The sequence below is a fragment of the Pleurodeles waltl genome, chromosome 4_2 (assembly GCF_031143425.1).
Source record: "Pleurodeles waltl isolate 20211129_DDA chromosome 4_2, aPleWal1.hap1.20221129, whole genome shotgun sequence".
Taxonomy (NCBI): domain Eukaryota; kingdom Metazoa; phylum Chordata; class Amphibia; order Caudata; family Salamandridae; genus Pleurodeles; species Pleurodeles waltl.
The window spans coordinates 323151897-323179664 of NC_090443.1; the positions used below are offsets into that span (position 1 = coordinate 323151897).

A 27768-nucleotide genomic window follows, 5' to 3' on the forward strand; every position below is an offset into this window, starting at 1 on the left:
GTTTTATATAGCGCGGACATGGCGCTCGGGTTTCAGCGCGCTTTGTTTTTGTGCACTGCCACCTTTGCCACCCAAGTATCACTCCATGTTTCTGAGCCCTATAAAAGCCGGGCTCGGACCTTCCCACACACAGGCAAGTGTACAGCCTCAGCCCTAGGAGTTCATTTTACGGCAGGGGCGGGGGTGTGGGGGGGGGTGCCAGATCCAGGCCGTCCCCGCCCCCAGCCGCCTCCCACCCCTCCAGTCATATAAGTACAGTCTGCCTGGGCGCCTGACACACCCAGCGCCTGCTCCCTCCCTTCCCTGCAGTGCCGACATTCCCTGGAACTGGGGGAGGGCTTAGGAGCCAGTGCAGTCGCCTGGGGAGGGCACCAGCACACCGCAGACACACACACAAACAGAGTACACCTAGAGAAGGAGGGCAGCCCCGCACCTGCGGCGAGAGGGCAGCCACGCACCTGCGGCGAGAGAGCAGCCACGCTCCTGGCACAGAGAGGGCAGCCACGCACCTGGAGAAAGAGGGCAGCCACGCTCCTGGAGAGAGAGGGGAGCCACGCACCTGGAGAAAGAGGTTAGCCACGCTCCTGGAGAGAGAGGGCAGCCACGCACCTGAGGCGAGAGGGCAGCCACGCACTTGGAGAAAGAGGGCAGTCACGCTCCCTGAGAGAGAAAGGATTCACGCTACCCCACACCTGTGCCAGGTGAGTGTGGCACTGGCACTCCGCAAACACGTACACGGGGTACACCTGGAGAGCGGGCAGCCCCACCCTCTTGGGGAGAGGGCGATCGCCGGCCCGTCTGTGGACAAGTGGCTGGCACTGGGTCAGTTCTGAAAGGCTGGTGCCACCGGCCGCTGGCTGTGCCTTTCAGCAGAAGCAGCAGCTGCTGAGGTTAGATAGCAGCAAAGAGCGCCCGCTGCTGCCCGTGCCAACCCGCAGGAGAAGCAGCCGAAGAGAACTAACTCCATTGTTTGTGCACGATATCGACCTAGTGCCAGCTGGTGCACGCGCCAAGAGCAGTGCCCAAGGAGAGTTCAGGCTAACAATATCCAACATCGGAGTCGACCTCAAAGTAGTAAAGACACCATCAGAGAGGAGACGCGACGAAGTCAGCATCAACCTATCATAGACAATATCACCATATCGACCTACCACAAGATCGCCGAGGAAACATTTTGCAGCAGAAACCAAAGTACCGTGGACGCTGTCAAAGTAGAGAAGACAATTTAAAAGAAGAAAGTTGGAGGAGCTATCAAAAGTGTCTTAGATGCAAAATGGATTGAGACAATATCAATAATTATTGAGGTCGTATCAAAGGTGGGCATAGCGAGGGTCTTCTCAACCACGAATCGCATGGAAGACGATATGGACTAAAAAACTTATTGAAGGGGATATCTAGGCCAAGGCCTTTGAAGAACCTTACTGAGCACAATATCACAGATCCAGCCTACAAAATATGGTATTGAAGACTTAATGCATCGAAAATAACGTCAACTGCAAATGTGTGTTAATGAGGAGACAATTCCATGAACTGCACTTGGGAGGAGGAGTTTTTTCTAGAAATGATGCACAGGAGAGGAAATATTGCCCTAAAATACTTGTAGGTACCACTCCTGATGGACGTTTTAGACATTTATGCATTTCATCATCCTAGAAGTGTTCGTATTTGGGAAATTGGGAAGGCTCTGCCCAGTTGAGCTCCTTTGGATGAACAGGTGGAAGAAGATATGGTTGGGTGCCACCTACCGGGTGGAAAAGAGGTGCTGAGACCCCGCCGGATGCTTCATGCCATATGGTAGAGTCAAAAGTGTTGCCTTTAGCGGATTGAAATTAGTTGTCTTTGGAGGAGACATAAAAGGTGCCATTAGCGGAGACGCAGGTGGTGCCAATAGTGAACTCATTGGAGTTGCCTAGAGCGGAGTCGATGGTGGCGCCAACAATGAAGTCAATGGTGGTTACAACAGAGCAGTAAAAGGACGTGCCACTAGTGGAACTCCGGTGGAGTCGCGTGCCCACTTTGACCAAAGGGCAGAAAGGGCCTTTGCTTATCCCAAGGGCTCAAGGCTGGACCTGTTGTAGCCAGGCTGTACGTTTAACTCTCTTAAATGCCCCAAAAACTCTGGGCCTGGAGTCAGCATGATTTGGAGGTACCTGCTGCTCTCGCTGTGGTACCTGCGCCTCGCTGATGCACAGGTAAGTCGTTCATCTGACCCGCCATTATTCATTGCGCTCCAAAGACAACAAGCCTACGGTATATAGGGTCAATTATATGTGTCTTACTTCCTTTAAATGCGTATACTACTCCGAAGTGGGTACTTACATATGGGTTAAGTATTATGTGAAAGCTGTAAAATTCGAAATTGGCTTTTTGAAGAGTTTACAGTAATAAGGCCATGGGTAGACGGGAGCTGCTTGCAGAGCTTACAGTAGCACAAGTCATACAGAGGCGTAGTGGACCTGGAGTTAGAGTGCATAGTGACACAAGTCATAAAGGCATGGGAGCTAGGGGGAGCTCCCTCGGGCAAGGGCCCAGAAGTGACAGGATCTCTGAGTGGGGCCTAAAGTGTCATACAGTGCTGGGGAGAGAGAGGGCAACCTCCAGAGGTTGCAGTAACACAAGTCATAAAGAGGCAGCATAGAGGCAAGGAGGAACTCCCGCAAGCACAGGCTCAGGGTTAAGAGGATTTCTGAGGGGAGTTTACGGTGTCATACAGTGCCAGTTGTGGGCGGGAGCTCCATGCAGAGATCGAGTTGACAGGTACAGGCCCAGGGGTGAGAAGGCACTAGGGAAAGTGGGGAAAGAGAGCTCAAAGCAGGGCTCACATTAATACAAGGAATACAGGCCAGGGTGCAAATGAAGCCCATGCAGAACTTAGTGACATATGTTGCACAGGCCAAGGTGTGCGAGAAAGTATTAACCCACTGAGCTATCTCGCTATAATTCACTCTTTGGACTACCGCCTCCAGAAGGATTTCAGATAAAGGCGCAATAACCCCCTGTACTGTGCTGGTAGGATTAACAGACGTGAAGCAGATTACATAGAGATCTACAAAAAGGACTCATTATCTGGCTGAGCAATCTAACCTTTTGACTAGGAATAATTCCTCTTGCGTCTCATAGAGGAATGTCTCAAGTACCCGAAAGCCGAAAGACAGGCCGCAGAGGCCGAAAGGGGCACTTCAAAGTCAGGCTGTACTGATAGCATTTAGTGGAATACAGCTAGGAGAACTGTCCCCTGCAGAAATGTGCCACATTGTAACTGGCCGGAGCCAGCAAAGAGACTGAGGGTCAATGGACACTTCTTAGTGGAGGGCTTGTCTGAGGCAGGCCCCCGCCGTCCTGGGGATCACGGTCCTTGGGGGCACTTCCTGGTGAATGTTCTGTCCACATTAGGAAGTCTATGCTCTTCTGCAGGTATCACTGGGACCCTTCTAGGGAATGTCCTCCCTGTGGTCTGGGGTCTCTGCTGTCCAGGTTATCAGAATCCAAAGCTACTTCCTGGGGGAATGTCCTCTCTATGACAGGGGACTCTTCGGTCGTGGAGGTCTCAGAATCCAAGGGCCCATCCTAGTGTAATGTCCTCTCTCTGTAGAAGTGACTTTTCCTCTGTTGAGAGGAAGTTATCAGAATCCATTGGCAATTCCTGGTGGAATGTTTTCCCTCTGGAACTTAGAGCTTGTGCTGAACTCAAGATATTGTTTTTCCTAGGGTTATAACCATACAGCTCTCAGAGAGGAGAGCGCTTAGGTCATTTACAGACCTATGGCCTGATTTAGAACTTGGTGTGGGGTTACTCCGTCACAACGTTGACCGATGTCCTGTCCGCAAAAATCAAAGTCCCTTTTTTTTTTGCAGTATTATGTAATGCAAACTAAAACCAAAGGTATTGAAGTGCTTTACATGAGCACAGGTTACATTACACAAGGACACGTTCATTAGGCACTGGGAGATTAAGTGATTTGCCCAGAATCACAGGATGTTGAGCTGATGTAGAGACTTTAACCTAGTTCCCCAGCTCCAAAGTCGGCAGCTCAGGCCATTATGCCACACCCTCTCGCCATTGGATATAACGGGATTTAGATTTCGGCGGACAGGACATCTGTCACCGTTGTGGCGCGGTAATCCCAAGTTCTAAATCGGACCCCTTGTCTGAAATGATGATCTCAACAATAAATGTTACAATATCAACTGACAACTGTGAAAGTTCAGGAAATAAATGTTTTTTAACTCCGAACGTTAAAGGTCCAACCTGTCAGGTGTGAAACATTTGCGTGCAAGCTAAAAGTATCTCTATGCAGCAGTGTGTTAAATCCCTCATCTTCCTCACTGGATCAGGGTTGAGGTCTGCAACGCATACATGCACACAAACACATCTATGTGAGGGGGTGTGTTAAACCGCTAACATCTCCAATTGGGATTGAGGCCTAAAGGCAGCAGCAGGCTTTCATCCCTGAGCTATCTTGCTTGTGCTCAGTTTACATCCTGGTGTGTGCATCAAGTACAAAAAGCCACTGTATTATCTTACTGCGGTGGGAATCTGTGGCCAGGAATTTACATGATGACTCTGCAGCGTGTGCCTTAAAAGAATGAGCTAACGAAATTCAATTTGAACCTTTAACCTACAGGTTACCCCAAAATATCTGCAAACAGATGCTCCTATTTATGTATCACAAGTTAGCTTGTGGTTAGGGGCTTTTGTATCTCCAGACAGCCCACTGAGTGTGTACCATTACCAGCTGATGCCACAAGATGCCCCGAAGAGTTGTGGATTTTTTTTATTTCAGAAGAAACAGCTTCCCTTCCCTTTGTGGGTCTTGCGCTTGTGGTGTTGTGCGTTCAGGCCTACTTATCAGTATGCTGCTGGTAGAAAAGCACAGAGTTTTCAAGTTTCCCATGTCCACGTGTTAGCATTTCACCCAGCACAGGATTCCTGTTTGCATCCTGGGACTTGTAGTCCTGATTTTATTTAGGACTACAAAATCTAGAATGTAAAGGCAAAGACCTGGACTGGATGAGTTGCTCACGCATGGGACTGGGAAGTGCGAGAGTCCTGTTAATGCTATCAACGCCCTATCCCCTCACACCTAATCAGATGAAAATGAGCTTCATTCTTGATTCTTCATTATTACTGACGTGATCTCCTACTTTGGCTCCCACTTATAACATCATCAGCCCGTGATGAAATATTCGCACCCCTTTTTCTCTCCTTCACGTAAAATTCCAAGTGATTGGATAGTCATGTGACCTGCGATGGTTGCCGAGCATCTGATCAGGCAAAGAGAGTCCCTGATAGGCCCCGTGGAAGTGTCTTCCAAGTAAGCACACCCCTTTCACCCCTTGCTTGCTCTTTGATCCTCCTAAAGCTCTCCAGATTTAGGGGGATTACACAGGTGCTGCTGGCAAACCTTGTTAGATCTCTCAGAAGCCCTTCCAGTCACGCTACATTCGCTTTCCCCAGACCGTATTCACACTGACCTCTCTGGGGGGGGCGAAGGGGCATGATCCAGTTCCTTTTTTCTTGGCCCACCTTGTGCTTCACCACCACAGCTGTTGAATGTGCCATGAGGGTGAGCCAGAAGACAGACACTGCTCCTTGAAATCCACATTAATATGGCCAACTACCTTTCACATCAGAGCAGTGTTGACACTCAAAATCATACATACACGCACATATATGTGCCAGCGTGTGTTATTCTTATAGCACAAAAATAGCCAAGAGGCAGGGGAGCTATGTACAGAGTCGAACGTTTGTAGGTGGCCTTCCCCAGATTTATTTGTGGCCCATCATAATTGTAGTTATATAGTGCTTAATACCCCTGTTGAGGTGTCGAAGAGCTTTTTCTGCGAGTAGAACTCTACTCCGGAATCAAAAAGTATTAGTGGTGGATTAATTAGTATAGGGAAATTTGAGTTAATTTGAGAAGTTGACATGTAAGTCTGATAGTTGAATTAAATAGAATAATGGAGGGACAGAAGAGGGAAGGATCTAGAAAGAGTTATTTGAGAGATCATAGTAGTAGGATGCGTTTGGGATGAGTAAAAAGAGAGATGGAGGTGGTAAGAGTCTGTAGAAAGGAGTTAGGGAGATGATATTTGCAGATTGAGGTTTAGGATGAGTCACTTGTAGAGATGCCACTGATTGTCCAATAACAATGTTATTTCATAAAAGTCTGTCATATCAGAAGCGGTGCTAGGATTCTTTCCAAGTACCTACAGGATCAGGTGTATGAGGAATCAAACCAAAGTATTTTTGGTGTTAATTGCAAAAAAGCGATTCATAAACTCCCTGGCCCATGTGGCTTGCTCAAAGTGTTTATGGGAGGAACGTGGACACCACTTCTGATTTAGACAGACGTTATTGTGCTGTGATAAGATCCCACTTAGGCCGAAACATCAACATCACAAAAAATGGACCGCAAAGTATTATCGCATACATATAGCTGAACAGAAATGGAATTGACAGTTTTAAAGGTATGGCAGCCCAGAGTTTCACGAACTGAATCTGCATAATCTGTATATATTTTTTGCATGTGTCACAGAGCACCACCCCATCTGCACTGTTTAAAGAATTGTTCACTAAAAGGACAATATTGACTGTCAATGTAATCATTTGAGGTTATGCAGCAAAATTGGGCCCCCATTGGATTTTGGTGACTTTACTGCAGTTTTATGAAATCTGAACAATATGCATAAAGTCTGAAGATGTTATCCTTTGATGCATTTCCCCCAAAATAGACACAAAAGAACCATTATTCGCCTGCTCTATTCATTACCCACTTTCCCGTTGGATTGAAGGGTCCGTCCCTGTGTTCACTATTCGACCCTTTCGTGGACATTTAGGGGATGTTTTCAGCCCTACAGAATGCTCAGAGAACTCTGAAGTGTTTGTCATCCATCTATATTCCCACTGGCCCCATATCACCCTTCTTGCTATATATAAATACACACCACTGTACCTAAAAAATAATTGCATACCCACAGCCGCTCCCTCACTCTATATATACTCACATGTATCTGTGTCCTGGGAAGTCTCTATAGATAGACAGTTCCCCTGGTGCTCTGTCTGTCTCCTGGGACTTTAGACACATTCACTGTCTTGCTCCCTGAGTCACCCGGCTGGTGGTTAATCAGTTGCCTGAGGTCACACCGAGTGTCAGAAACTGGGTTAGATCCAAGTTAAAACACCCAGCTCCAGACACAACATGAGACAATGAAGCCCGGAGAGTTTGCCAAGGTCTATGGAACAGTGTTGGATGTTTCAGGGAACACAGCTGGTAAAATCTGTGTAGAATTAGGGATATCTCTGATGCCCAACCCTTAGAAAGGTACATGACCTGTAATATTCCCCTGTTTTCTAAAGTTTGAGCCTGCACAATCTGGGTAACCTATGGGGTGTCATGTTTGTGTGAAGTCTAAGCATGTAAATTCTGTGTAACCTGAGGTGTAGCTTAGCTGTCTGACAAATGAACATTAGAAAGTTCTGTGTCCTGAAGGACAGCCGTGCTGTCAGAAACATGAGCATGTAAGATCTGTGAAATCTGTACCATGAGGGATAGCCCTGCTGTCTGAAGCCTGATAATGTGACAGTGGGATCTGTGTACCTGGAGGAATAGATCTGGTCTCTGAAAGCCCTCCTATCCACCAATCACCATCATTGCGGCCCCCCTTCCTTCCCTTCATATTCTGAACCCCAGTCTGTCCTCCAACATTTTCAAGGAAGACTCCTGATTTGGAATGGTCAGATCCCAGAAGCAACATCTGCCAAAACCCCAGCACCTAATGCACCAGGCAAACCAACTTCATGTAATTGACTCCAACAACGCCATAAACTCGCTCCTACATGCAAACGCCTCTAATCCTCTAAAATCACACACCAGCCGTACAACGCTTTTATGTCCCCACTAATGACCATATGCCACACACCAGAAGAAAAAAACACACTGCCCAGCATGCCATCAGCATTCGGTGATTCTGCGGTTCACAACCAGTTGACACAAACATGGCTCGACCTCAGAACCTTGTCCCCACATGCTAAAGCACCCAGTACATCAATTGAAAGCACAAACACAGCGGTGACCTCACGGTCATCCACAACTCCCCATGACCCCAAAATCGCTAGGAACACTCAAACCTCATCACAGTACAGCCCATTCCTGCCAAATACCCAGTTACTGCCTGTCAGAGCTCATTCCAACCTGATCTGCAGACACCCCAGGAAATAGCAACCAACTGAAAGAGGCATTCACAGCCCTAATTATCAGATGATCCAATAATCACACCAACATCACCACCCCCGGGAGCCTCAATTTACCAGGAGAAACGTCCACCAAAAAACTGAAAACTGCACCCTTCAACCTACTGGACATCATCAACCAAGTCACATTATGGGCAACATTCCAGATGTAATCTTCACCTCTAGTCCCGCCCTCAGATGCCACCCGCCAGCACAACTCATTTGATTCACCATGCATTCCACATGATCACCCGTTTTGGCCACCCAAACTAGCCAAGGAGAAGTAACCCCACATCAGGGATTTCCCCACCAACGCAAACCTTGCTCACTCTATTTACCATCACACAGCCCACAGCCAACGTAAACACACTCCCGAGCTCTATCAACAATGACTCTCCTGTAGATCGTGCTGTGTCTGCAAAGAGAAATGGTGTAAAGCACTGCCCAGGGCAATATCATGCCAGCACACTGACTTGAGCTATTATACATGCAGTCGGGAACAGCTCAAGACCCGGCTATCCAAGTTCTACTTTGAGGTCTTCACCCTTCGGGAAAGTAAGATCCTGCAGTTTCTGGATTGATTCCCATTTATCTAAGAACTTATACACTGAGCACACACTAAAGTCTCACCCTTACATAAAAAGATAAAACATATTTTACAACCAGCCAATTTCCTTTTGGTTGCTCAAGCACTAGTGATCTCACGTATTGACTTTGGTAATGCCACACTAATGAGCCCCCCTAAACCCTTCCTGACGCATCTCAAAGCTTTGACACACATTTTTTTAAATGTTATTTAATTTTAATTTCCAAGACATTGTCTTATACAAAACACCCTACAAGAGATGAATAAAAATCCTTACCAACAACTTGTTACATTAAAATCAATTTGAGTTTAAATAAGCGCCTTTCAGCGGAATGAATAAAAGCCTGTACATCCCATCAACTGAGAGTATAGTGTTTGTAACGTGCATAAGTAAAGTGCATCAAGCATCGATCGAAAGATATCAGATTAGGTATGTTAGGCTGGGATGACTGATTTATCTAGTAATTTCATTAGGAATTGCGGGGCCTAATAAGTGCACCATATTTAAGAAACAAATCTCATATTAATCCCCAACGATTAACTGCAATAAACACCGTATTAAATGGAATAAATCTAGACAATTGGCTTTCAACGAGCCAAAACAGAAGTTGCAGCAGACACTACTAGAGATGAATCATGCAATGAGTGAGCAACAATGCATTTCAACATAGATTAATTGTACCTAGGTATAAGACTGTTGTTGTCCCATCTTAATATGCAGATTCCTTTCGAAGCACTCCATCTTTAAGAACTTACTAACCACGAAACTAAGACATTCAAAACACATTCATTTGGCTTCAACCTGGCCTGTCTCCAGGGTGATCCCTTCCCTTTAAACTTCATTACCCGAAGACTACAGGTTTCAAAAGAGATTTTTTGTTTGTTTGTGATTTAACTAAAATGTCCCTTATTCATCTGTTGCCTGGTCCTGTAACCATGTCCTTGTTGCCTTAGTTCTTTGTCTACCTCTCTTCCCCACCTGCCCCCTTCCCCTCTTTCATAGGCCTTGTGTCAGGGTTGTCCAGAAAAAGTGAAGCAACCCCAACACAAAATCTGGGTCTCAATTTATAAATTTATTTTTTTAAACCTCTGCCACAAGGAAACTGGCAGCAAGGAGAAATGGAGCAGCAAATCTGTTCTGTTTAAGTGGTTGCAAAATCTGCATTTTAAAATATTTTATGGGGTTACGGCACTTGTTGCAGAGATCTTTGTGCGCCCAGTAAATCTCAGGGAATAATAATAATGGTAAGGTAACTCTGGAGGTTAACACATTTGCTAAAGAGATCTGTGTTTTGTCTAGTCCCCAGTTTTGAGTCAAAGTAGCATAGAGGGTTAAAGTGCCTCCTGCAAAGCACAGCCTGTAACAGGCAGATTACATGTTTTTATTTTATATAGCTAGGTAACTAGGTTACTGCTCTAAACTTAAAGATCCTTTTGTTACTTGCAGTTCATAATTGTAATCCTTCTAATAGAGCACAGTAAGCTCTAAAGGGCATATGTCTGTTACACCTTGTAACCCTCAGGGTCTGATGTAACACACCGTGTACATTGCTTTGCAAACATATGATTTATTGTTAATTTATACTATTTACATGTGATGTAAATTGCTCTGACACCCTACATTGGGATGAGTAGCGCAATAAAAGGAATAAAACAAAATAATGGTATTTCAGTTGTTATTTGTGAAAATACTGGAACAGACCAACACAGTGCATGCATATCTCTTCTGTATAGGGTCTGAAAAAAAGTCAAAAGCATGCCCTCTCTTAAGTACCTCTGAAGTGATAAGCTGTGTGCCTTTCTTTACCCTCCATTGTATTTAGGTGTGAGGCTCAGGATAGCTCCCAGCCACGATACTGGAACAAAAGGAGGCCTAATGGCCCCTTAACTTGGCCTTTGTTTTGGGCCAGCTGGAATTTAAAATAAGAAAGCCCCCTCACCGCCTGTTCCCGCTCAGAACTTGTGCAGGTACTGCTGAAAGTGACCCAGTGTCTGATACTGGGACGAATTCAGCATATTTTAGTGGGACCCAACTTCTTCCACCCAGTGAAAATAGTGGTTGGCACGTTTACCCATTTCTACCTCGACCATGACTTGTGCCCTGGCTAGAATGTAAAAATGCATGTATGTAGAAACAATACATCTCTTCGAAATCAAAGCACACCTTATCCTCACTGATCACCTCTGCCCTACACAGATAAGCACCCACCCACCACCAGTACCGTGACTGCACACGACCGTAGCCCATTCCTTCTGCCCATTAATGTATAGAGCTCTGTTAACCCCCAGATTGTTTTCTGCCAATACACACTTCCCTACATGTCGTACCTTTGCACCCTGAGGGATAGCTTTGCTGTCCGGCTCTGCAAGAGATACGCACCGGGTTCAGAGAGGAGTAGCTCTGAATGTGAGCCTATAAAATCATTATGACGTGAATTGTAATCCTGCTGGCTGAGTCTGTAGCATTTGTGTAACCTGAGGGGCATGCGCCTAGGGGACCTTTGTGTCCTGCAGAGTAATTCTGCCGCCTTACACCTGAAACTGTAAGATGAGAACAACTGGAGGGATATCTCTGCTGTCTGAGAATAGAACCTGGAAGCGCTTTGTAACTTGATATATGCATTTCTCTGCTGTTTGAGCCTGACAGATCTGTAAGATATTAGGAGTAGCTCTGCAGTCTTGGCCAAGGTACAGACAGCAGAGCTATCCCTCAGGGGACACATAGTCTGTTCCTGTGAGTGTACGTGTGGATGTGTAACTCGAGGCGATGCGAGGTCCCATAGGAATGCAGTGGTTAGTTCTTTGTGGGGCCTGTGCTAACACCCCCTCTCTCTTTCTGTGGCCCTCCTTTTACCTCCTCACTGCTGGAGAGGACCAGCCCTGCCGAGCACAATGCCTGGCACTGTGCCCCCTGGATCCGTGCCCCTTGGATCTCTACCTTTCACATAGCTGCCTTGGCCGACTACCAAACTGGCTCCTATGTCAGATTTGCCTCCGAAAGGCATGTCAGCTAGTGCCGAGTGATTCGTAAGTCAGCCACAACCGCGCATGTGGGTGAAAACGCCCCAGCCCTGATGGCCTTTCATGGTATAGACCAGTCACGTAGCCAACTCTATTCTAAACCTAAAAAAGTGAGTCTTACATGAGTGACTCAGCCCCAGGCCTGCAGGCTTTTCGGAATCATTGGATTCTCTTGTAACTGACTGCCCCCTCCACTCCCCACACACACACCCTAAATGTATCTCGGCAGTTCCTCTATTCCTTAGATGGAAGGCAAGCCTGACAAGTAACTGGCGTTTACCTAGCCCTGCTGGCCTGTCAGAGCCTCAAGCATTTAGGGGTATTTTCAAAATTCCCTACCACCTACACAGGCTCCTGACATGCGCCCCGGGTACAGTTGGTGACTCTGTGGAGGGGTGTCGTTTTCCTGCCCACCACCCTAGAAGGGTGTGTGACTATGGTAAATGATTTCCGTTGCAAATGGACCAAGGTGAATGGGCAGTGCCAGTTTGCGTCACCTGGTGGCACCAAAGTAGCCAGGGTCCCAATTGACCAAAACCGGTGGCGCGGAGCCAGTGATGGAGTAGGTATTCGGAGGTCTTAGAGGTCAGCGCTAGCCAGGAGCGATTTGTGAACCTAGGGCGTCGTGGCTCCTTATCAACCAGGACGTTTGCAGATCCACGTGGTCAAATCTTATCTCCCGTGTTTACCCGGAAGACCTTGCCCTCGCGGGAAATACAACCGGGTGAACGCAATTTGAAAAGGCAATTTCCCGCTAATTCTAATCTATCGATAATGCGCACGTTGATCGTGGCCTCTTCATACTTTTGTTGGTGCACGAAGCCGTGTTTACGTTTATGATTGAATGCTTTGTTCTAAGTATTTCCACCACTTTGCGTGGGTTTTTCTTCAAAAATGCTTTACATTTGTTAATCATACCACTATAGACTGATCCGAGTCCCTTGTCTTGGCAGCATGGTTTTACTAACTAACAAAGGCTGAGGCAAGAAAGTGTGTGTGGGGGGGGGAGGGAGGCTATCCTCCGGTTCTCCAAGGCAGGCTACCCCAGTCCTGGTGTTAGAACTAGTCTGCAAGTATCTGAACAAGTCACTTCTGGCCTGGTATTTAAGGTAGGGAGCCCAGGACTGCCGGTCACTAGAGCAGGCTGATCCAGTCGTGGCTTTGTGAGCCGTGGACCACAGCTATTAGTTGAGGGTAGGGGCGTAAGGAATATCCTTGCTTTTAGTAGCTTTTCTCGAATTACAGTTCTTTCTAACCATGTTTGTTCTCTCTTTTACCTTAGAGTGACCCTGTTCCAGAGGAGGTCTTCTCTGTGCTGAGCGCCACCTCCATCCGCTCTTTCAAAGACCTCAGGACCATTCTGCGCGTAGACTCCGTAGGTAAATCCACGCACTGACCCCATACCCGTCTTCCAGGGGCCCCGGTGATTGATGAGAAAAAAGGATGACGTTCCCCCACCATTACTGTTGGGTTGTCCATACTTTCAGCTCCCAGACCACAGCAGGGTGCAGGGCCTAGAGGAGGAGAATGCCTCACTAGTGTTGGCTTAGCTGGAGAGCGGTATACCTGGGAGGCGGGGATTGTAGACCACCCGGCTACTCACAGGCTTGGAAGGAGGGAGCTTGGGGTGAAGGCTGGATGGATTGTAAAATCCAGAAGATCTGAATACGCCGGCTGTCTGTCCACATCATGGAACACATTTATGTTAAAAGAGCACCTACCCACTGCCCCAGAATGTCCCCCTATTTCCCTCACTTAACTTATGACGAAGGTAGGGTATGGACTGCGGACGGATGAGAGAGCTCTTCAGAAGGCCCCCCACATCCCCCATCCTTGGGTAAGGGAGAGTCGAGTAAGGGAGTGTAAAAGAGGACGTGTAGGCATGCATGGGGGGTGCTTCAAAGGAGGGGGCATTTTCAGACCTGCCTCATTCCCTAAGCAAGAGGCATGGGATAGGGTTGACTTAGGGACATCATAGGGGGGCCCTCAGGGATCCTCCAGGTGTGACAGGAGTGCTTTGACTGTGGGTGGGGGTCGGGGAGGGAGCTTCTCAGACCCTCCCAATTGTGAAAGAGGCACGGCGGTTGATCAGGGTGGAGTAGGTAGATTAAAGACGGGGGAGGGCTATAAGTACAACCCCAGTTGTGTGAGACAAAGCTAGATGTGTGGCAAAGCGGTGGTGGGGGTCCGTCAGAGGCTCTCACAGGGCCAACAGATAGGAGAGGGTGCAGGATGTACCCCTCACACACCTGGCTGCCCCCCAGGGTCTGTGGGTGGAGGCTGGGATGGGGCCAAGGAATGCTTTGAAAGGGAGCCAGAGAGGCCCAGGGAGAGAAAGGCAGGAGCCTCTCAGAAGCCTGAAGCCTGTTTTTTTTTTTGGGGGGGGGGCTATGGGTGGAAAGAAAGGGTGTTTGCCGTGGAAGAGCTGAATAGGCTGGCTGTCTATCCCACTTCACGGAACACATGTATGTTAAAAGAACACCTAGCCACTACCCCAGAATTTCCCTCCCTGAACACATACCCACAGCCGAGCTTGTCCTCCCACATGTATGCAATCCATGTCATATGATCGCTTGCACGCGGACAACCTACCCTTACGTGACTATCTCTGAACAAGTGTTTGGAGTGGGCAGGCACTGTCTGGTGCTGAGTACCTGCACTTCTCAGCACTGCTGCAGTGCGTTTAATGGGAGAGTAGCAGCACTTCTTGGAGCAAACAGGCAATATAAAGAGTGAGTACCTGCACTTCAGTAATTCAGTTTAAAGCACTTCACTGAACAACCCAACCTGTCCTTCTCCATGGAAGTAATTCCTTTCCCAGGAGCCTCTTCACAGCCCCAGCCCACCCCTGTACAGAAAGTGATTTCAGTTCCACTGACAGCTCTTCACAGCCTCAGTTTACCCCCGCCTCAGTTTATCATCTTTGTACACAGGAAGCTTTGCCTGTGCTTTTCTGAGAGGACTAAAACTGTAAATTGCGTTTTGTCTCTTACAGAAGAAGAAGAAGACTATTCCTGGAGAAACAGGACAAAAAACAACTCCAGCATGTCAAGAACCAGACGCAGCCTAGGTATGCAATCTTCCATTACTGGGACCACAGGCGTCTCATTCCTGGGCTGCAGCCCCCCGTCTTTTGCAGTATTGCAGCTCACACACAGTTCCGCCTAGCTCACCTTAATCTCTACATGACCTGGAGCATCCTCCTTATTCCAGACATTAACCGAGCACAGGGTCCATGGGCCCTGGTGCAGTCAAGGAAAACAGCAGCTTTGATTGCTGTTGGGTTGATAAAATACAGCAATTATCAGGGCTTAATGGCCTGCTCAAGACTCTGGGCCTTGATGCCACTGCATCTCTTGCACCAGTAGTAGCTATGTCCCTGATTCCAGCACTGAGAGCAGCACACAGCTCTGTCAGTTCTATGTCACTACACCCCTGTTACTACATCCCTCCTCTTCATTGCCTTACATTAAATAATTCGGAGAAGGGGTGGGAGAAAGCCCCTCTAAAGCTGTAATTTTACATTTTTTACCCATTTTATAGCATTTTTTTTTATTCAGGCCAGTAGAAGAAGTGGAGGCGAAGTGGTGATGGTGTACTGGGATGACCGTCGCACGCATGGTCACCCTGGATACCCTCCCCAGTTCTAAACTTTTAATTTAAAATCATTGATTTCAAGTGTATTCAATTAATGAACGCAAAACAACACTCAAAAGCCCAGAAGGCATTAGGCTACTATGCACAAGTTGAGGGCTGGAAATAGTGTTTGTAATGGCATGGAAGGAGGTGGCCACCCTATGGCAGACCACTCTGACTGTGCACCTCAACCGTGATCTGCAGCCCCCTCTGCTTCAGCACTGTGAGCGGTGCACAGCTCTGCTCACGCTCTTCCGATCTGACACCAAGCACCTTCAGCTATTCATATACTAAGACCCCCACACCACTGTACCAGTACATCTCAGATCGGGCCTTAAGAACTCCCCAATATTCCAGATCTGAGCCTCGCACATAACTCTGCCAGTATACCTTGAACACGACCTGCGGCACAATTTTGCCATCAGTAGCATAGCTTGCTTGCGCTGGACTCCGGAGCAAGCAAGGAGAATGCCCCCTTTGACTGCTGTTGCGGTAGTGAAATACAGCAATTACCAGGCTTCAATGGGCCGCTTAGGGCTCTGGGCCCCGGTGCTACTGCACCTGCTGAACCAATGGTACGTACGCCCCTGCTTGCTATTCCAGCTCCTTGACAGGCACACATCGCTAGCCTTCTCCAGATGTTGACACCCTGTTTCTCCCTTCCAGAGGTGGAGGCAGCAGTGATCGCCGAGTGCAAGCCCCGCACGGAGGTCTTCCAGATCTCCAGGAGCCTCGTGGACCCCACCAATGCCAACTTCCTGGTGTGGCCCCCCTGTGTGGAGGTACAACGGTGCTCTGGCTGCTGCAACACCAAGACCATGCACTGCGCTGCCTCGCTTGTGCAGATCCGGCACGTACAGGTATGTGTGTATATTTCATTTTGCCCATTTATGTAGCAGTTATATGATATTAATTGTGTGTCTGCAGGTAAAAACAACAGGCATGTTAACACACAGTGGTATTTTACTGGGATTAGAACTCCTGCCCTTTAGGCGCACAGAGTGCAGTAGCCGGTACTTTATGGGATTGGGACCTGTAACCAGGTAATATTTACACCCCACAGCCAAAACCCACCGTGAGCATTAGTTCACTGGGTTTTCCCTACAGCTCAGGCATTCACCCTCTGAGCTGTCTTACTGGGGTTGGAACTGACACGTGGTACAGGCTCCGCACCAAAAGATGCATTAACCCACTCAGCTGTTCTTTTGGATTGAAAAAAGTGACTCCAAGATTACTAACAAAGGCGGGGACATTAATCTAAACTATTTTACATCATTTGAAAGCTAAGACCTACACTATACAAATCTTTTCATTAAGTGCCTCAACTCACTGAGTTGTCCTTCTGGGATTGGAAGCTGTGACTTGCATGTTACACACAGATCTCAGCCGAATACAGCAGGAGCATTAACCGAGTATGCTGTTTTACTGGGATTGGTGCTGACCTGTGGGATACAGGTGCCTCTCCAGCAGATGCATTAACCCACTAGGTCCTGTATACAAGGATTCAAACCCGCGACTTGAAAATCACAAACATATGCCGTACACGGGTGCACTCATCTAAAGGGTCAGAAATCTGAGAGCTGCAGATCACCCGCGCCAGCAGCTCATGCATCAATCCGCTGAGCTATCCCAGGAAAGCTGTGTGTGTCGTCTGCTCCAAGGCGCAACCACAGGCAAGTGAAGTTTAAAACATTTGAAAAAATACACAACATGGAACTGTCCGGAACAGATTAGAGAACAAAGGGTACGGAAATCTGCACGGAAAAGCCCCAGCATGGGAGAAGTGGGGGGAGGGGCTGGGCTGTTTTGGTGGAAACAAATGTCAGAAGAATGTGTGTTCTAATCGGGAAATATCATTTGGGGAGGGGTAGAGAGATAACCTCGGTTGGCCGTGGGGAAGGGTTGTTGTGGCACGCGCCATCAGCCCTGCTGTTTGGGGCGTGCATTGGGGGGGAGGTGGGGGTTTAAAGGGCAAAGGATACATTAGCGGCCTGTGTTTCTCAGACAGTTCCATCCTATTGGAGGTCATGACCATCGAGGAATTTTATGGCAAAATAGGCTATATGTATGGGAGTGTATATAGGACATCCTGCACGTGCCTCCGGACATCGTGTGGCACGTGCCTTGAACAGCTCTACCACACTTCTCAAGGAGGAAACAAAAGAGTCCAAACATTACCTCAAGGGACAGGCAAACGACGATGACGCAGCATCTGCCCTTTGTCACCATCGGCTCAAAATCTCAAGTTGCAAAAACTTCTACCCAAAAACACTGACTAAAAAGACATGGACTTTACACTTTAGCATAAAAAAATCAAGAACATCTACCACAAAAAATAAATAATCGGTGAATGTATATTAAACGTGTTATCAGTTAAAATGTCCTTGTGAAGAATTTGTACAGAATTTTGTAATTATCTCCCTATATCTGTCTTTTCACAATATATTCACCAGCACCCACCCACAGAACATATCCGAAGCATGAGTATATTTTAGTTTTGCCCACAGACAGCTTTAGACCTAACATGTACAGGGCTAATACTTAGAGTGGGCTTGGTCAGCCCATTGCTTATCATTGGTTTGCTTTTTTTTTTTCCAAGCCTTATTTGCTTGCTTCAAACTTAGTGGCTTCCATTCCTCTGCTTCTGTTTGTTTCTCCCCTGGAACTTAGTTTCTTTACCATTGTTTCTGTTGGATGACTTTTACCCTTCCACTCTTGGTATCATACAATTCGTCATCATTTTTATTTCTTGTTGTTGTAGCGCTCTGGGAGGGTCCATGTCCAAAACAGCGTGGGTTCCGTGCCTCCATTCCTATATCTGCAGCTATTGATCAGTGTGAACATACCCTTTTCTCCTCTCTTCCTCGCCTTTTTGCATTTCTTTTCATTTTTTTCATAAATTTGTTTTTAACATACCTTTTCCCTTATTTTACATAATGCATTTAGAAATTGAAATAATGCGTACATTTCTTTCAAATTAGAAGCTATTTAATGTTAAAATCTATATTGAATCTCAGAATTGCCTCCTGGGAGGAGGTAAGCATTGGAACCTAGGGTGCTTAATGTAGGTTTTTCATGATAAACACTGGCTATGTAAACACATGCCATTTAGGTTCTTGGTGAATTTATCTCATGTGATATCCTAAAATTCTGGCCTTTATCCCACTCTCATGGGCTAACTCTAGACATTGAATTGTACACTTTTGAGGAAAGGTGAGAGAGAGATGATGGAGTCTTCAAAGTCCTCTAACCAACCAATAAGGTGCAGAAAAGCACTATTTTGGTGTACCCCCACCCACCCCTCTTAAGTGAAGAGTCCTGATCTGAGACTCAGGCACAAGGCACTGTTTGTGCTCTGGAATGGGCGGGCGGATGCAAGGGATAGCCCCTAGCAGAGGAGCAAGAGCAGGTTGGCGGTGGGGGTGGATCAACAATAATGGATCTATTCTACCTCACATTCCTTTCTCGCCCCCACCTCAGGTGAACAAGATAGAAGTGTTGCCCAGGAAGAAGCCGGTTTTCCACAAGGTCCTGGTGGCCCTGGAGGACCACCTGCAGTGTCACTGCCAGCCTGTGACGGGGACTCAGCGCCATGCCCGCCTCCTTGGCACACCAGAGCCACCAGGTAAGAGGGGAGGTATAGCAAACTGAACTCCCTGTTGGTGCTATCAGAATAGCTGCTAAAATCCTTCTGATTCCATGGTACTCATGTACACTTTAAAATTATGAAAAGCTTAGTTGTTCCAAGATTTGAAACTGGGCTTCATGTTAAATCTCTACATTAACCTGTACATCTATCTATCTATCTATCTATCTATCTATCTATCTATCTATCTATCTATCTATCTAACTATCTATCTATCTATCTATCTATCTATCTATCTATCTATCTATCTATCTATCTATCTATCTATCTATCTATCTATCTATCTATCTATCTATCTACCTACCTACAAAGATAGGGAATGAGGAGAGAGCCTTGTGAATGTTGCAAACTTCTGAAAAATTCTAGAATCTCACCAGTCTATGCGATAGTGCATTATGGGTAATCAGCCATCTGCAAATCGGGGGATTCCTCTTGAGGTTGTGTCTCTGAAAGGCCTGTAGGGCTGGGGAGCAGGCAGCTTAACCAATCAGTCAGGTTTTAAGCGCTTAAGGTTTTTTTAGTTTAAGCCAGTGGTGCTGGAGCAATTTCTTGAGTGGGAGTGCTGCCATTAATGCTATATCCTTGAAGTCGTATGGATTGTGAAAGATTCAAGTGTCATACAAAAAAAACAAGTGTAGCACATGTGCCACGTCCATTCATCTGGAGAGAGGCTAGGGTGTAGTATGTAGCCAGTGTTTCATTTTAGAGCACTGGTGAAGTGGCACGCTGTGATTTACAACAGCTCATTTTCTGTTGAAATGGCCTCTAAATTTGTGCTGACATGCAGTTTTACTACCAAAAATATACAGCACAAAAATTTATATATATCACTCGTGCATCACCAAGTGTCTTGGATTCTTTTGATCCTATTAAAATCTTCGTTTCCCTCACACTTCGGAATTTAAAAAAAAAGTGCTTCATTTGTGCTTTCCCAATTACTGATATAATTTTAAATATATGTATCAATCAATCAATCAATATATTTATAGAGCGCACTACATACCCGTTAGGGTTTCAAGGCGCTGAGGGGAGGGGGGGGGGTGGTAAGCTGCTACTGGTCGAAGAGCCAGGTCTTGAGGAGTCTTCTGAAGGCGAGTAGGTCCTGGGTCAGTCGCAGGTTGGTTGGGAGAGTGTTCCATGTCTTGGCGGTGAGGTAGGAGAAGGATCTGCCGCTGGATGTCTTTCGGTGGATGCGGGGGACGGTGGCCAGTGCGAGGTCTGCGGAGCGGAGCTGACGGGTGTGGGTGTAGAAGCTGAGTCTGTTGTTGAGGTAAGCAGGTCCGGTGTTGTGGAGTGCTTTGTGTGCGTGGGTGAGGAGCTTGAAAGTGATCCTCTTGTCAACAGGGAACCAGTGGAGGTCTCTCAGGTGGGGTGTGATGTGGTTGCGGTGGGGTACGTTGAGGATCAGTCAGGCGGAGGCGTTTTGGATGCGTTGGAGGCGCTGCAGGTGTTTTGTCGGGATGCCTGTGTAGAGTACGTTGCCGTAGTCTAGCCTGCTGCTGACGAGGGCCTGTGTCACTGTTTTTCTTGTGTCTGTTGGGATCCACTTGTAGATCCTGCGGAGCATGCGGAGAGTGTTGTAGCAGGAGGAGGAGACTGCGTTGACCTGTTTTGACATGGAGAGGGAGGAGTCGAGGATGAAGCCCAGATTGCGTGCGTGGTCGTCGGTGTTGGTGGGGTTCCTAGAGATGTTGGCCACCAGGAGTCGTCCCAGGCGGATGGGTTGGGTCCGAGGATAAGGACCTCCGTCTTGTCTGAGTTTAGTTTCAGGCGGCTGTTTCTCATCCATTCGGCAACGGCCTGCATTCCCTTGTGGAGGTTGGACTTGGTGGTGTGCGGGTCCTTGGTGAGGGAGAGGATGAGCTGGGTGTCTTCGGCGTAGGAGATGATGTTGAGGTTGTATTGGCGGGCTACTTGAACGAGGGGTGCCATGTAGATGTTGAATAATGTTGGGCTGAGGGATGAGCCCTGGGGTACACTGCAGATGATTTTGGTGGCATTGGAGCGGAAGGGAGGGAGGCGGACTCTCTGGGTTCTGTCGGAGAGGAAGGATGTAGTCCACTCGAGGGCTTTCTCTTGTATTCCGGCTTCGAAGAGGCGGGTTCTCAGAGTGTGATGGCATACCATGTCAAAGGTGGCTGATAGGTCCAGGAGGATGAGGGCTGATGTTTCGCCGTTGTCCATTTGGCGTCTGATGTCGTCTGTGGCGGAGAGGAGCACGGTCTCGGTGCTGTGGTTTTGTCGGAACCCGGACTGGGAGGGGTCCAGGATGTCATTGTACATTTCCCGATATTTAAATGTTGTTGTGTATTAGATTGGAAAAATAACAGCCTGCTACAGCCTTACCGTCCGTTTCCTGTACCCTAGCAGGATTGTCACCTAGATCACTTTTACAAAACCCTCTTACTTTACAGTCTGAGAAATAAAAGTACACTCCAGTTACCGAACAAGTAGCAATTTGTCAGAAGATATAGCCTGATATTTGATCTCTCTCTGCAGCAAATGTGATAGGATACACATAAAATGGAAAGCCATATTTATTGCTCATTCACCTTCTGAGTTCCAGCATGGTTATTTCTGGGGGTGCTGCAACACCCCTAATCTATTACTTTAAAGCAGGTCTGGGCTTCACCGCCAGGGTGGGTATTTCCCTCTGAAACCAGCACTTTCTCATGAGTGCTATGCAACCCCCACCACCACCAGAAGAGTGGAGCCCTAGTGTCCACCAATAAACTCGCCCCTCTTTTTCCCACAGTGGGCTTAGTGAGTACAGGTACTGCAATGGCAGGTGTGCTGTAATTTGATTAATCGAGACTGTAATCTAATATTTTTTTTTTGATCTGTAATCAGATTACTTTTTTAATTTGATTTACGAAGCGTTTCTAGTGATAGTGCCACACCGGCCTCAACATCTTGGTTTCAAAGGTAGTGTGTGGTAATTGTATGCACTGTGACAGAAAGTTGTGATACTTTTGTATAGGTCAGTGAGATTTGTGTGCATTTTCAGGGAGTTAGCTTTTTCTATATTCAGTGGTCTAGCCTCCATTTGTGCCACAGGTGCAGTGGCACCAGGGACCAGAAGCCTGAAGGGCACATCAAACCCTGCTTATTGCTGTATTTTATCATTCAAACAGCAGCCAGGGGACCATGTTCCTTTCTTGCTCTAGCGCCCATGACTCACAGTCTGTATTTGAGGATATTTGAAGTAATTGTGTGCTCTTGCAAGGAAATTAAAGAAAATTGGTAATTTTTAGGTCAATGTAGCTATTTGAGGACACTCCTTAATTTGTAAAAGAGTAAGTGCTGGGGGGAAAAGTTTTGCTGAGGGTCCCTTGATCGCTGCTACCAAATGGCAGGGGTGTCTAATGGTACTGCAAGTCTCTTTAATCCACCACCAGAAACCCCCCCACCCATTTTTCTCACTCCTGCAGGTGCCTGCTTTCTCCCTTTGGCACTATCTTTCCGTCTTTCACTTTCTTCCTCTTTCCCCCTTGAGTGGTTTTCTTTCGCTTGCAATGTGTCAAGTCTGATGAGAATAAAAGTGCCAGTCCCCAGTGGGCCCCACCTGCAACCACTAACTCTGATTTGACACTGCTTGTGGGACTATCAGAAGGATTTTGTCTTATTCAATCTAAGGTTCCTGAATATTAACACCCAAACTTCACCCCCTTCTTCTTGTTTTCTTTCTGCAGGTGGGCTGCCAGTTGCCACCACCCTCAGGCCACGGACCACGGCCCCACCTCCCGTGGACTCACGGGAACGGACACGCCCACGGCCGGCCAAGCGCAAGCACCGGAAATTTAAACACATGCAGGCGCCCAAGACGCTGAAGGAGCTGTACGCCCCTTAGAGGGGGTTGTGCCAAGTACGTAAACTTGTGCACCTGGCGGGATGATTGAATATGGCTAGCAGGATATGGAGGGGTATATTTACTAAGATTTTGAACCGTGTTTGCAGTACAAAAGTAATGCAAATTGACGATTTATTTTTTTAATCTATTTACTTTCCAGCGCAAAACTTGTTTTGTGCTGGAAAATCACTTAAAAGTAAAGCCAAGTGGCGCATAAACCCTAGCTAGGATTGTGCGTCAAAAAATAGTGCCCATCTCAACTAGGTGCTATCATGAAGAAATGCTTTGATTTCCCCTTTCTTTTCCGACTTTGCATGTGTTCTGCACTGTACAGCACACATACAAAGTGGGAAACGTTTTAAAATTAGTTTAAGTAAAGTATTCTGTACTGGAAAGCTATCTTTCCAGTACAAAACCTACGCTAGACTCACACAGACACCCGTGCACTATGGTGCAACGGTGTGTGCGTGGCACACGGCAGGGAATTTCAGTGCCGGCGATAGCAAGAGGGGAGGGGAGTGCCATATCTCTGTAAATATGGCACTCACCTGCTCTCTCCTTCTCACGCAGTGCAGTATTTTTAGCTGCTGCACTGTGCTGCGAGACAATTTAGTAAATCTGGGCCCACAAGTGGCGTCCATTTTCAGCCACCCCATTGTCCTGTTAGTGTCATGCTTCAAGCGATGCTTTTGTTCCTGTTGATTTAATGTTTGACTTTATAGTGTTTTTTTCAACTTGTTTATGTCATATTTAATTCTGTAATGTTTTTGTCTCTGTGTCATATTTGATTCGATAGGGGTACGTTTGATTCTTTGATGTTTCTTTCATGTTCCATTTGTGTACTGTTTCATCCCATAGTGTTTCTTCCATGCTATTTCTGTGTCATGTCTCATTTTATAGTTCCCTTTATCACCCGTTTACTCCCATGTTTCATTCTCCAGTGTTTCTTTTGACTTGTTTGTGTCATGTTTGATTCTACAGGGATGTGTTTGTATATCTTGTGTCATCTTTTATTCTTCAGTGTTCTTTTGTTCCTGCTTGTGTCATGCTTAATTCTGTAGCATTTATTTCATGCCTTGTTTCAGTTATGTTTATGTACTACAGCCTTTATTTTGTCTCCTTTGTGTTGTTTCGTTCTGCAGCGTTTATTTTATCTTGTTTGTACAGTATTTCATTCCGTAGTGTTTCTGTTTTCTCGTTTCTGACATGTTTTATTCTATTAAGTGTATTTTCTGCCTGTTTGTGTCATGCTTGATTCAGTAGTGTTTCTTTAGTTCCTTTTTATGTCACGTGAAACCTATCTGTTGCTGATAGTGGCATTTTTTCCCTTTCTTCAACAGGTTGCGATTGAGCGTGGACTGGCTTTCCCGTCTCCGTCCCATGAATGTAGCCCCTATGGGGTCATCGGTGCTGGTCCTTGACCTATCTGTGTACTTCGAACGTGTGGCATTCAGTGCTCATCTCACTGCCCTCTCCATGCTTTCCCGCTCTTTCTCCATGGACAGTGGTGCCTGGGATAGCCAGGGAGGTGCTCTCTGTACTACTGAGCCCAACTGAGGGAACACCACACCGCCAACAACCATACTGAAGTACAACCCCACTAAAGACGCAGCTGAGTAAGATGAGGGCCACGGAACATAGATGAGTACCACCACAGCCACAGACACCTGCCCTCCGCTGACCTCTGCAGAGTATCACACCTGCCACAGACAAGCGCCCAAGAAAGAGTTCTAATACTGCCACCGACGTGGAGTATCACGACTGCTCACGACTCACGACTGCTGAAAGCAATAGTGATGCATCAGGACTGTCACAAGCGATATTGGCGTATCACGACTGCCACAAGTAATAGTGGTTCACCATGACTGCTGCAAGCCAGAGTGGACCAATACCACTGCCACAAGCAATACTGGATTTATCGGAACTGTCACAAGCAGTAGTGGAGTATCACGACTGTCACAAGCAGTAGTGGAATATCACGACTGTCACAAGCCATATTGAAGTATCACGACTGTCACAAGCAATTGTGGAATATGATTGCCACAGTGCATTGCCTAACTTGCAGCAGAGAATGTGGCACTGATACCGGGCAAGTAGCACAGACGCCATGGAGAGACAACCACAATAATGAACAAGAGCCAAAACTGCAACGGAGAAAATATGCCTCACATCCCCTTGCTTGAGGGGATTGCGCACAGGTGGGCGTGAGACAGTCAGGACAAAGGGAAACGACTTATTGTCTCCCAGACCTGGTGTAAACAGGGGGACCATGGAAGGACGCCCTATCTCCCGCGGTGGACAGGGTCGGGTAGGGGTGGCCTTCCCTTACCCAAACCACTAAAATGATCAATGTGTGGCGCTGGAGACTTGGGCCAAGAGGTGGTCTGAAGGGCAGGGTTATGTGATGTGGGGCCCTCCCGCACCATGAGGCGCGGATCATTGCACACTGGATGTATATAATTGCGCTTTTTTAATTTAATTCTTTTTTGTATTGTTTCAGTTTTTTTTATTCTTGTGCCAACTGGGATTTCGGCCAAGCCCTCAGGTCTCACTGTTCTCGTTCTTTCGGACCTCGCCTTTCTCATTCTCTCCTCCTTTGTCTCTCGCTCAGCACCCTTCCCCGCCCCCTCTCTCCTCACACTGTGGCATTACAGTGAGATCCCTCCTGGAGACGTGGTGAGTGGGCCATGGTAGGCCTTTTCAAGGTCTCTGTGGTGCTATTAAAGTTCTGAGGCCCAGACACAACTCCCCCGATGCACATCAATGTGAACCCGCAGCCACCCCTGCTATTCCACCTCTGTGACACACACACAGTGGATCAATGCCCCCCATTCCTGGTCTGTGGCACCCAATACTATTCCTGCACTTAGGTCCTGGCCTGCAGCACCCCTTGGCTTTTCAGTACCGAGACCCACACACAGCTCTATCAACGCACCTTAGTCCCTCGTGTTATTTCTGTACTGAGACCTAACTACAGCTCTGCCAGTGTACCTGAATCCCGACTAAAAACAACCTGTGCTTCAGGACAGATTGTGCTCATACACCACAGTCACCTATGCATGGCTCTGTCAATGCATCTCAATCCGAGGCTGCAGCGACCCCTTCTGTGCCCACACTGGTGCCCTTTCACAGTGCTGCCAATGCACCTCAATCCTAGGCTGCCGCGACCCCTCCTGTGCCCGCTCCGGCGCCCTTTCACAGCTCTGCCAATGCACCTCAATCCTAGGCTGCAGCGACCCCTCCTGTGCCCGCGCTGGTGCCCTTTCACAGCTCTGCCAGTGCACCTCAATCCTAGGCTGCAGTGACCCCTTCTGTGCCCACGCTGGTGCCCTTTCACAGCTCTGCCAATGCACCTCAATCCTAGGCTGCAGGGACCCCTCCTGTGCCCGCGCTGGCGCCCTTTCACAGCTCTGCCAATGCACCTCAATCCTAGGCTGCAGCGACCCCTCCTGTGCCCGCGCTGGTGCCCTTTCACAGCTCTGCCAGTGCACCTCAATCCTAGGCTGCAGCGACCCCTTCTGTGCCCACGCTGGTGCCCTTTCACATCTCTGCCAATGCACCTCAATCCTGGGCTGCAGGGACCACTCCTGTGCCCACGCTGGTGCCCTTTCACAGCTCTGCCAATGCACCTCAATCCTAGGCTGCAGGGACCCCTCCTGTGCCCACGCTGGTGCCCTTTCACAGCTCTGCCAATGTACCTCAATCCGAGGCTGCAGTGACCCCTCCTGTGCCCGCGCCGGCGCCCTTTCACAGCTCTGCCAATGCACCTCAATCCTAGGCTGCAGCGACCCCTCCTGTGCTCGTGCCCTTTCACAGCTCTGCCAATGCACCTCAATCCTAGACTGCAGCGACCCCTGCTGTACCAGCAAAGGCGCCCTTTCACAGCTCTGCCAATGCACCTCAATCCTAGGCTGCAGCAACCCCTCCTGTGCCCACTCCGGCACCCTTTTACAGCTCTGCCAATGCACCTCAATCCTAGGCTGCAGCGACCCCTCCTGTGCCTCGCTGGCGCCCCTTTACAGCTCTGACAATGCAACTCAATCCTAGGCTGCAGTGGCCCCTCCTGTGCCAGCGCTTGTGCCCTTTCATAGCTCTGCAAATGCACCTCAATCCTAGGCTGCAGCAACCCCTCCTGTGCCCACTCCGGCACCCTTTTACAGCTCTGCCAATGCACCTCAATCCTATGCTGCAGCGACCCCTGCTGTGCCCGCGCCGGCGCCCTTCCACAGCTCTGCCAATGCACCTTGATCCAAACCTGCATTTTATATCGGTACAGGGCTGATTCCTGACCTCTGCTGCTCTCTATTTTTCCAGCACTGTACCTTATGAAACACCATTAGCCCAGACCCTCCACTCCCTCCTGCCCTATACCATTTTCCAGACAAACACATTCTTTTCGTGCCTATCTCTTCCTCTCACCTCAGGTGCTTCCTCCGGGCATGATCCCAACCCACTGGAAAAAATACAGGCATCCTCTATTTTTGTTTGTTTTTCTATGAAAACTTATTTATATTCAGTATTTAAAGTTGTACAAAAGGATGTGCTTCGTCAACTTTGTATTAAAAGAGCAAACAACATGTTTTTCGGAATAAGCTTTGTTTTCATTTAAAAAAAGATCAGAGACCTGCCACAGCTACATATCCTCAGCAGTACCTCCAAAACGGTGATTTTTCCTTCCGCTAGTGAGAAATGTCTTTTGTTTTTATTGACGTTTGTCCACTGCAAGTACACCCCTCCACAGGCTCAGCATGCTCGCTTCCTCCCTCTTGGATGCAGCTTCTACATATAGTATGTGT

The 27768-nt window shown here is 47.7% G+C and overlaps 1 protein-coding gene across 1 annotated transcript; it reads left to right on the plus strand.

Annotated features, from left to right (window-relative positions):
• Positions 1 to 291: 291 nt before the first annotated feature.
• Positions 292 to 27551, plus strand: PDGFB (platelet derived growth factor subunit B). Its single transcript, XM_069231300.1, has 7 exons — positions 292 to 2192; positions 13123 to 13219; positions 14836 to 14910; positions 16143 to 16336; positions 18957 to 19101; positions 22815 to 22987; positions 24313 to 27551. The coding sequence occupies exons 1-6, from the start codon at positions 2136 to 2138 to the stop codon at positions 22970 to 22972; spliced, it is 726 nt and encodes a 241-aa protein (XP_069087401.1). The 5' UTR covers positions 292 to 2135; the 3' UTR covers positions 22973 to 22987; positions 24313 to 27551.
• The last annotated feature ends 217 nt before the right edge of the window (positions 27552 to 27768 follow it).

Bases quoted from the DNA above. Each gene is read 5' to 3' on its own strand.
- PDGFB (XM_069231300.1), top strand. From the start codon at position 2,136: ATGATTTGGAGGTACCTGCTGCTCTCGCTGTGGTACCTGCGCCTCGCT. The intron at 2,193-13,122 runs GTAAGTCGTTCA...CTTTTACCTTAG, and splicing joins TGCGCCTCGCTGATGCACAG to AGTGACCCTGTTCCAGAGGA. The intron at 16,337-18,956 runs GTATGTGTGTAT...CCCCCACCTCAG, and splicing joins TGCAGATCCGGCACGTACAG to GTGAACAAGATAGAAGTGTT.